Genomic DNA, 10,983 nt, shown 5'->3' with positions numbered 1-10,983 from the left:
CAATGGAAAACTAGGGTTTTGAGACAAACCCATGTACAAATTTTGTTCTGTTACTTATAGCTGCCTATATGATACAATAAAGTAGAAAGTATATTCATGAAAAAGTTTAAACAAAATTTATGTTTACCTCTGGATGCTGGGATTAAGATTAAGATGATTGTTTTCCTTTCTACAATCTCATAGTGTCTAAATTTTCTATGCTAACACTTTTTAAATTAATCTGCTTTCCATGCCGTGTGAACTTTGATTCTGTGTAAATCCATTCACACTGGGGAGAAGGAGCTACGCTTTGTTGCCATGATGGTGCTGTATTTTGCTCACTCACCTCCCTCCATAGGCATGAAAGACAACAGATTCCTTCCCTGTGCTGATGCAGCCAGTGATGGTCTCCAACATTCCCGAGTTGACCATTTTATACATAAGTAAGCGTGTCTTAGGATCAACTGCTTTTTCCTACAAGAGACACGGCACAAAGAATGACAACGTTCACCACGTAACATCATCTGAGCCGGTGCTAATAGCAAACATTCAAAATACATATCTTTTTTTAAACTTGTAACAGGCTCTTAAGATTAGCAATCAAGATACAGTTCATCCCTTTAACTTTAATTCTGATGTCTTTGAAAATTAACATCTAAAAGAATCATCAGAATTCAGACATTAGCTTAGTCAAAATCATATTTTATCTCCAAAGTTTAAACAACTCCCCCAGTGTACTTACCATTAGTTTGTTTTTCTAAAGGTTTAAAAATTACTTTATTCTCAAGATATTAGACACTGTCTTCGTCAATGTAAAACATTAGAGACTTATAAATTATTACAAAATGTCATAATTTCTTTAATATCTTAGAACATTAATATGCAATGTAAACTATACAATTCAAATTATAATCACTAAACTGTAGGTTTTAAATAAGTGATTAATAACCATTACATTAAAGCTGAAAAGTCTAATAAGCAAAGCTACTGGGTTTATTTACATCTTAGATTTGAAAAACCAATCTTGTGAAAAAAATACCAAACAGAAAAAAATTTAAGATTGCTTACTGCAGTAGAGTGTTCTTTTTTCTCGTGGAGGCGGGCACTTCGACGTTCTTCTGAGTAGGCATGTTGTTTTAAAGCATTGAAAACATGGTTTGATAGTTTTAAATCCATTCCAATTCCATCTCCTACCTGAAACCCAGGTGCAAACTGCCAAAAAGAAGCATTAGCATCTGAATACTTTAAACAGGTTACCTACTCCATAGACAGGCTGTGAAAGCAGAGCACACTGGCATTAGAGAGTAAATACAAGGACTCACTAATAAACCCAACAGAGCGGAGAGGGGGCTGTTTCAGAAACTGCAGCAAGGAAGAGGTTTATCCTGTCCTATGCACTGAAGATATCCACTCACATCTGAAATCACTGCAGCGTTTCTTTGCACCTTGCTTTTACATCAGCAAAGGACACAGTACATTTTAAAGACTACACCAAATCTAACCAAAGAAATATAATTTCATAATCAGTTATTTCTGAGGAGTGGGTAGTACAGCAAGCTCTGCCCACTCCATGACAATTATGTTCGAGAGCTGCAGTGTTCCATATAGCAGCCACTAGCCACATGTGGGTATGTAAAGTTGAGTTCCTCAATTACAATACCCAAGTCTCATTTCTCAAATATGGCTAATATTAGATAGCACAGATATAAAACATTTCTACTGTCACAAGTGCTACTGGATAAGGTTGTTCTAGAGTCAGATCTGGACTGTTTCTGGAATTTAACAATATGTTTATGTAACAAGTATTTGTGTCCTCAAGTCTAAATGTTTTATATTCACCAAATTTTTATGAAAGGAAAAATGCTATCTTTCCCCTTTTTTAAAAAAAAAAAAAAATTACATTTTATTTCTGATTTTTCAGGGGTAGTTCAGGCATAAGCTAAAACTTGTAAAAAGTATTGAAGGGGATAGTAGACAGTATTTTTCTCTCTTCTTGTTGTTCCCCAATCACCACTGTTATCTGTTCTTGGGTAGGGGTACTATTTTATGAAAAATAATGTGCTGAAAATAAATGTTACTTTCCTAAGACAACTTCTTAATTTTAGAATTAATATAAATCAAACTATTTTTCTTAATATTGTAGAATTTAATTGTGGTACATTATATTCTTATTAGTGGCTGAGGGTTTTCATGATATCGCCATATTATAATCTAAAACTTCTTTAGAAAGGATGAAGAGTATTTTTAGAAATTTAAGGTAGTGTATTTAGAATCCCATGTTTTTAACTTGTTCTAGTAACATTCTCAGAGATAACACTTTCTGTAACTTACATGCTCCATTCTGGCTGTATTCTTTCTCCCACAGACTACTTCATCATGTTTGGTGGTGATGTCTTTTCCTTTTCCAATAAACCCCTTTTTGGGAGTAGGAACTGGTTTTGCTAAAGACAAGTATATAAAAATAGCAAAAACTAAATTGCTGAATTCAATATTGTCTGAAAAGATATCTGAATCTAATAATAAATTACCTAATGCTTTTCAAAGATAAAGTATAAGGACTCATGGGAAAACTCAGTGTTCCTATGGCCCCATCAAACAAAAGCCTTGATACCTGGTCTATATGGATCATCACGAGTGTCCTGCCAGTCAACCTCATCTTCGGAGCTATCACTGTCTTCATAGGGATGCACTTTTCGATAATTCTCAAAGGAAATGGAAACTTAAAAGGAAAAAATAGTTGAAAACTTATTTAGGAGCACTTTATAAGCATTTCTACCATCCAACGCAGTTGCCACAATGAGGTCATAGTACCTTTGCTATCGCCATTGAATTTTTTTTCTTCACGCCTAAGCTGTGCATCATATTCTCTGTCAAATTCCATCTGTAGCATCTGAGCCAGCATTAGGTCGCTGGAAGTATCAGTGTTTTCTCCAGTAAGAAATGGTCCTTCAGCAACACTATTCAAAATAAGGCAATATAAACTAACATACTGTGCTTCTGTAAACAGATGCTACCAATTATGAGAATAGGATGTGCTTTTTCACTGTTAAAAACTGTACTAAAGGAACAACAGGAAAAACTTTACCAAAGCACCTCTCCTGCCCAGGCACCCTCTGATTAGTGGCAGGAACCTGTGAGAGCACCAACTAGGATGGAGAAAGCTGTGAGAGAAAGCTAGAGGTCTATAAGAAATCCACACCGAGACCCAGAATTCATTGTTCTTATCAAAGGAGAGATAACATCTATAAAAAAAATAAGCTACAGGCATTGGATTAAAATATTATTTGATCATTTGGAGACCATCTGGTTCAACTGTTGCAATAACTAAACCAGAGAATTGGAGGGATTTGCCCAAAATAAGACTGAAAAGTCATCAGAGTCCGGACCGAAACTCAAACATCAGGGGACTCCCAGGACGGTGCTCTTTCTACTGCATTGCTTTTGTAAATGTATTTCTTAATCCTTTGTGATGACAATCACTAATCAAATCCCAAAACCTTGTTATAATCTGCCAGACAAAATTGATTCTAAATTTTACTTACGCAACTTTAGGAAAAGCAGCAGCTTCTTCTTCTAATTGCAACTCTTTAGCCAACTGCTCACTCATGACATCAGCCAAAGAACAGGATATTGTCTTTTGAGGAGTAGCCCATGGACACTATAAAAAATTTTTAAAAAAGACAATTCAATTCAAAATAATGAAATTAAAATACCTCCCAAGCTTGGAAATAAGGCCGGCTTTTGGGAATTAAACTAGCTGAGTCAACTCAAAGTAAAAATACCTCCCAGCTCAAATCGGTAGTATGTCCTTTTTAGTTGAAGGGAAGAGGCTATCACAGCATCACCCCACCAGCCAATGAGTTCATGTAACACCCCTTGTTCCACATCCACGCTGACTCACAAGCAACCTTCTGCTGGTAACTGGGCGTCCCCGGTAGACTCCCTTATGGGAACAGTCCACGAACTGCACAATTCAAGTCTTGCAACACCACCACCACAGCCAAGCGATATTCTGAGACAGGTGGCTAGTCAGTCAGCCTTCCTCAATGACATCACTATCTCAGCCCTCTTGACATACAAAACGTAGGTAAACTTCATAATTCATTTCTGAGGGGCAAGCTTTACTTAGCAGCAGTGAACGATTACATTTGAAAGCCCAGGGTTAGGACCACCATTATTGAAGACAACGTCTAAATCTCTCTTGAACTCGCCCAGCTCCCCTTCCAAGATTCTCCCCCAGATATCAACGCCATCTCCTGTAAGCACCTCCAACCAACTTTCTGCTGCCAGCCCTGCTTGTTGCCAGGCAGCTACCACAACCGTGGTTTCCCCCTCGAACATGCAGATTAGATTGCTCCAGTTTCCTTACTTAAAGCTCTTTCATTGTTTTAATGTTTCCCACTGCCTTTAAAGTCCAGACTCGTTCCTTAACTAGTACTGAGTGTCTAATTTAGAAGCAGCACATGATGTTTTAGCCAGACAAACTGTTAATCACATTTAGCCAGTAAAGACCTCCAGCTGGCCTAAGGGCCTGGCGTGACTCTGAGGACAGCTGGGCCACTGACCCTTGTTCAGGTCCCACAACACTGAGGTTCTGAAATCCACTTGGTTCAGGCTGCCGGGTGGAGCACTTCAGGGTGAGAAATGACAGCTATGCTGAGCGAATCAGAACCCAGCTTTATCCAGCCTCCTCCCGAGAGGAGGAGAGGCACCCAGCTCTCAGCACACCCGCACTAGCCCCCAGCAGAGCTGACGGAGAACACAGACGGCTTCACGGGCTGGGTGACTTCTGGGTCTAGAATCTTGAAGCTCTCTAGTCTGGAGAACATAGCTCATCTTTTGGCCACATGACTCTGCTGACTTCTTAACCAGTGGTTCTCAACCTTCCTAATGCCACGACCCTTTAATACAGTTCCTCATGTTGTGGTGACCCCCAACCATAAAATTACTCTCGTTGCTACTTCATAACTGTAATGTTGCTACTGTTATGAATCGTCATGCAAATATCTGATATGCAGGATGTACTTTCATTGTTACAAATTGAACATAATTAAGGCATAGTGATTAATCACAAAAACAATATGTAATTATATATGTGTTTTCCGATGGTCTTAGGCGACCCCTGTGAAAGGGTCGTGCGACCCCCAAAGGGGTCTGGACCCACAGGTTGAGAACCGCTGTCTTAAACCCTCTAGGGTATAAGACTTAATGTTGCCTAGAAATGTTTGGTCTGATCAGTTTCAAAGTCCAGGTTCCAAGAGGTAAATGACGGTATTCTCTAACTCAGAATTGTCAATTGTCAATCACATTGGCAATAACTATTAGTAAAATAAGACAAAAATTCACTATATTTTAGTCACTGACTAAATATATATAACATCTAGATGAAAGTCACCATTGAGCAGTTGCAATAGCATCCCTATTTTATAGATTTAGAAACAGAGACACAGAAAGATTTTTTGTAGATGGAAGTGCTGCGACTAGGACTTAACTGCACTCACAGTATGTTGCTACACTGCTTCCCTAATCATCTTGTCTTGGGACATGAGACGCAAACTGCTGTACTGCCTGCAGTCCAAATACGAATTCCTCAGCAGTCAATGTCCTTCAAAACCTGACCTAATTTAACTTTCCAGTCTCATTACCCCGTGCTCAAGCAACACTTAATCATATGCCCTTCCACACCTTCACATGCTCTTCTCTCTGATGCCTCTTCCTCCCATTTCCCCCAATTAAATTATCCCTCCTCCTTCAGGCTGTCTCAGCTTCCATCCTCTGGTTCCCATTCCACGGTGTCCTGTGAGCAGCACCAATCACTGCCCTGGCGTTCCTGCATCAACCACAACACAGCAGGAGCCTTGAAAGGCCGGGTGTCTCCATTTTCAGAGCCCAGCACAGAGCTTCCCCGGAGAGGCACCCAGCACTTACTGAGTAAGTGCCCACAGGAAACCCTGGAGATAGCCCATCCACTGCCACGTAGTCCCGGGGCTCTAGAGGCCTGGTGCTATTCCAAGTCCTTTTTCCATCTTGAAGGTGTTTCTAGTCTTTTGTCAACATCAAGTAATTTCAATAACATGTGAAATTAGCTGACAATTCCTTAGAAGAGGCATAAATGACAGGCTTACTGTGTAATTTTGAGGCAGAGGTTTACCTACTTCTAACATAGACGGAATCAGAAAGGGAGAGCTCAGTGGGCACCAGACACCCTGCCCACTCCCACTGCTCTTGCTCTCAGAGCCTCGGACTCCAGAGGTCTCCTTCCCGTACCTCTGCTGGCAGCTCAGCTGGGCTGCCTTCCTTGGGTGAGGGCAAATAAGTAAACTTCCCAAAGGTTGCCAACGCCCATACTTTGATCAAATCCAAACTCTTTAAATCAGTAGTCAAAAGTCCTCCATAAAAATGTATAAGCTGACAATCCACCACACAGGCACAGGGGTTTACCACCTCAAGGGGGGCCCCTCCTGGGAATGGTACCGTGGACTGTATGTAGGGGAATCCTCTTGTCATCATCTTGTAACTCTCCAGTAAATCAGACACTCTTTGTATTTAGGAAAACTTTATTTAATGCTAGAATAATAATAAACCTAAGACGCCCTCCTAATCTTCTCTATCTTTGCTGTCCAACATCATTTCCCACTATTCCCTTATCTATACAAACTCCCCACTGCGTCAAGACAGGAAGCCCCACAGTCCTTTCCAGTTCGCTATTCCGCTTTCAGTGACACCAGGCCCGTAACCAGCTCCCTGATTCCTTCTGTCCTGTTTGCTGAAGAACCCGAGACCCACCAGGCTCTCCTCCCCTCGGAAATGGCCACCACTCGGCTCTGCTCAGAGCGGGGCCTTCACTGCTGCCACTCTCCCACCTGCCTGATGGGGACATCCCCCTTTCCCGCCCATCTCCTAAAGACAATCCCTGTGCCTGAGCTGGGGTGGCTCAGTGGATAGAGCACTGGCCTGTGCACTGAAGGGTCCTGGGTTCAATTCTGGTCAAGGGCACATGCCCAGGTTGCCGGCTGGATCCTCAGTAGGGGGCATACGGAAGGCAGCCAATCAATGATTCTCTCTCACCACTGATGTTTCTCTCTCCCTTCCTCTCTGAAATCAATAAAAATATATTTAAAAGAAAAAAAAGATGATCCCTAGCTGCCCTCCCACTTTTCTTTGTTTAAAGTTCTACTGCAGACAGATACAGGGAGAGAATCAAGCACAATAAAAAAGAGCAAACATGAAGTGGGCACACAACAAACACCCAGTCCTCACCTCAAAGCAAATGGAGAGAACCCTAAGCCACAGAAGATCCCTGTCTCTCCAGGCAGCTAGACACACACTCTAGGCCAGCGGTTCTCAACCTGTGGGCCGCAACCCCTTTGGCGGTCAATGACCCTTTCACGGGGATCGCCTAAGACCATCCTGCATATCAGATGTTTACATGACGATTCATCACAGTAGCAACATGACAGTTATTAAGTAGCAACGAAAATCATTTTATGGTTGGGTCACAACATGAGGAACTGTATTTAAAGGGCCAGAAGGTTGAGAACCGCTGTTTTACACGAAAAAAAAATGTTCTGTGTTGGCATATAAAGAACAATTATGAAGTTAAACAAGCTGGATTCCTTCCTAACTTTAGTTTGAGGAACACAAATCCCAACGGAAGCATTCTTACTTTCCAGCAAGCCCTCAACAAGTGACAGTCTTTTCTGGGGAAAGCATGACAAGCAGCAGCCCGAGACCCAGGAGCCAAAGGTGGACTCAGCCGCCGGAGGAAAAGCTGAAACAGATGTTACAGCCCAGGGCGCGGGAGCTCAGGCCGGGCTGAGTCCCGCTCAGGGTCCGCCTGGGCGGCCAGGGCGCCTGGACTCATCCTCCCCGCCCCCGCGCCCCCGCGCCCCGAGCGCACGGAGCTGCCGCGGAGGGTGCCCCCGGCTGTTACCTTTCCGCCGGCTCCCGGGTGTAACTGGGCTGACTCATTGCGCCCAGAAAAACAAGTCCGAGCGGGCCGTCCGCGAACGTCACGTCTCCAGGCGGGTCCCGCCCACAAGTGCGCGTTTTGGGGCGCAAGGTGCTCGGAGAAAGACCCCGAGTCTGGCAGCCGCGCCCGTCCCGCCCCTCCCTCCCGGGCGCCCGCCACCCCCTCCGGGCCTTCCCAGGACCGGCCCCGGGGACCAGGGCAGGTGCGATGGCCCCGAGCGCCACTCACCTTGTTGGGTCCCCAGGCCGCCGCCGGCCCGGGTTCCGGCGATGACACTCCGACCAGATCCATGCGGGGAAGAGCCAGCCGCGAGCACAGGAGCGATGGCGGGGCCGGAGGCGGGGCCGGGGCGACGGGGGGTCGGGGCGACGGGGGGCCGGGGCCGGGGCCGAAGTGGCGGTGACAGATGGCGGCGGCCGCCGCCGCGTCCGGAACTAGACCTCTTCGCTTCCGCCCTCTCCGCGGGGCCGTCGCATCCGATTGGCCAGCGCCCCGGGCTCCGCCTGAAGTCGCTCTGCCCGCCCCCGAGGCCGCACTTCCGGCCGCCGCTCGGCGCTGGGGCTTCCTCCCTGGGCGGGGCCGGGGCCGCTGGAACTGTCACCAGGACCGGGCGGCGGGGACCAGAAGTAACGAGCGGACGGAGCTCTGTGGTTCAGGACCCCCGGTGCAGCCTGGACGGAGGGGCTGGGAGCCCGAGGAGGACACCGGCTCTTGTTAATGCACTCGGTCATTGGAGGCGGGCACGGGCACGGAAATTGGTAAAATGTGTTACGAAACACTGACCGTAAACGGGCCGCCTAATAACAATCGTGACTCGGTATTTGTAGGGACGTTCCCATAAAGTGACCGGGTGGGGGTAGCCAAGCGTTACATGTCACCTCCTATTCGTGCGCTGTGCAAAGTCCTGTGCGCTCGCCAGGCCTCAGAATGCTCCCGAGGGAACTCTGCGGCTTATCCCAAGGTTCCCGACGAGGAAACCGAGGCCGAGGGCGGCGAAGCAATGCGCCCCCGTCGGACAGCAGTGAGGAGCGACCCGGGCAGGCTGGTTCTCCCCGGCTCTCCCCGACGGTCTTCCCTACAAACGGCATCTCAGCCCAGAAACAGCCCCGAAGCGCAGCGCTGAGCCAGGATCCAGGCCTGACATCCCTGGGTCCTGACCTTGTGATTTCCAGTAGCTACAGGCCTTGCCTCCTTCCCATTCCAGGTCAGAACAGTTCTGAATCTTCTAAACTCCAAAATAAAAGAAGGCAAAACTATAATAATAAAAGCATAATATGCTAATTAGACTGTACAGCCCAACGACCTTCCAGACATCCTTCCTGATGAAGCGGCAGTGGGGGCCAAGGCAGAGTGGTTAGGGGTGATGGGCAGGCAGGCCAGCAGGTAGGCCAGCAGTTAGGAGTCAGCGGTCCCGGATTGTGAGAGGGATGTCCGACTGCTGGTTTAGGCCCGATCCCAGATTGCCAGAGGGTGCAGGCCGGGCTGAGAGACCCCTACACCCCCACCAACCCCGGGGCACTGGGCCTCTAGTAGCTATGTAATAGGATACAGACTTGTGTTTGGCAAATGTTGCCTACATTTGTGAATGTGTGTGGGACTTGTATTCCCTCTGTGTTTAAAGGATTAAAATTAGTGTTCAAAGGTATAGATAGTTGAGGACAAATGGTTGTAACCAGAAATTAAATGGACCTCTCACATCTGGATAAGAAAGGAACAGGAGAGCAGATTAACCAAGAGGAGTTATTGTTTGTTTTGTGTATTTTTTGCCATATATATTTTTAGCTTAATTTTCGACTACAGTTGTCATATGATATTACATTAAAGTACAACATAGTGATTAGACATTTACATACCTTACAAAGTGATTCCCCTGATAATTCTAGTACCCATTTGACACCAGACATAGTTATTACAATTCTAGAGGCTCCGTGCACGAAATTCATGCACTGGTAGGATCCCTAGCAGCTGCCGGCTGCCCACCGGGGCCTCCCTTCCCCCGGCCAGCCCCACTCCCTCATCGAACTCCAAGGCAACTCCTGGTCGAGGGGACAATTTGCATACTATGCTTTTATTATATAGGATTAATGACTATGCCATACTTTACACCCGCCATCCTCAAACTGTGGCCCGCGGGCCACATGCGACCCACTGAAAACATTTATCCGGCCCGCCGGGTGTTTTTGCCACCACAGTGTGCATAGAAATTTGTTCATAGTTTTTTTTTAAACTATAGTCCGGCCCTCCAACAGTCTGAGGGACAGTGAACTGGCCCCCTGTTTAAAAAGTTTGAGGACCCCCTGCTTTACACGCTGTGACTGTTTTTATAACCGGCAACTTGCACTTGGAGCCTCCAAGTACGAATCGTAAATGAGCCAAGAGTTTCTAAAGGTTACTAGAGTGGAATGTTATACGTATGCGTTAGTTAGGTTCATATGGGACTCAACAGTTCTGAATTCTATGTAAATCATGGCTATTTTTAACAGATACCTTGTTTTGCTTCCTTGATGGCACAATATGTTTTTAATGTGATGGTTTTTATTGAGGTTCACTTTACATGCAATGTGTACAGATCTTTAAGGGTTTGGTTTGATGGACAAGATGTAGGATATTTCTATCACCCAAACAATTCTTTGTGCCCCTCCCAGTAACATAACTTTTTAAACATGAGTTTTCAGTAGCACTAGAATTGAAAAGAATGGCACAATATTTTTAAAAACTGTTATGCCGCTCTAACTGTAAAGGATAAATAAAAGGAGAATCCATCTATCTATATCTATATAGATATAGATATCTATATTTATATCTATATCTATATATAGAGAGAGAGAGGAAATATGCAAATTAGGCCGGGATGCCATAACGGGTCACAACCCGACAGGAGAAGGCTGCTCATGCAGGTGAGGCCGGGAGAGACAGAGGTCGGGGGCAGCCCGCAGCCTCTGCAGCCAAGTGTAGGCCCGGAGAGGAGATGGCGGGCCCACCTTCTGCAGCACGGCTCCCTCCCGCCTTCTGCGGAATCCGCCTCCCATGGG

The 10,983-nt window shown here is 45.5% G+C and overlaps 1 protein-coding gene across 1 annotated transcript; it reads right to left on the bottom strand.

Moving 5' to 3' along the window:
* Positions 1-321: 321 nt before the first annotated feature.
* LOC308512610 (serine/threonine-protein kinase RIO3-like) lies at positions 322-8,378 on the bottom strand (the record flags this gene model as incomplete). The annotated part of the gene is made up of 7 exons (XM_081115518.1): positions 8,180-8,378; positions 3,522-3,637; positions 2,791-2,936; positions 2,591-2,698; positions 2,311-2,420; positions 1,048-1,191; positions 322-453 (listed from the first exon to the last, which is right to left on the bottom strand). Exons 1-7 carry the CDS (start codon positions 8,240-8,242, stop codon positions 322-324), a joined length of 819 nt encoding a protein of 272 aa, XP_080971644.1. The 5' UTR covers positions 8,243-8,378.
* Positions 8,379-10,983: the final 2,605 nt, after the last annotated feature.

Source organism: Myotis nattereri (genome assembly GCF_964212035.1).
Source record: "Myotis nattereri genome assembly, contig: HAP1_SCAFFOLD_347, whole genome shotgun sequence".
NCBI classification, from domain to species: Eukaryota; Metazoa; Chordata; class Mammalia; order Chiroptera; family Vespertilionidae; genus Myotis; species Myotis nattereri.
This window is presented reverse-complemented; position numbering and strand designations above follow the sequence as displayed.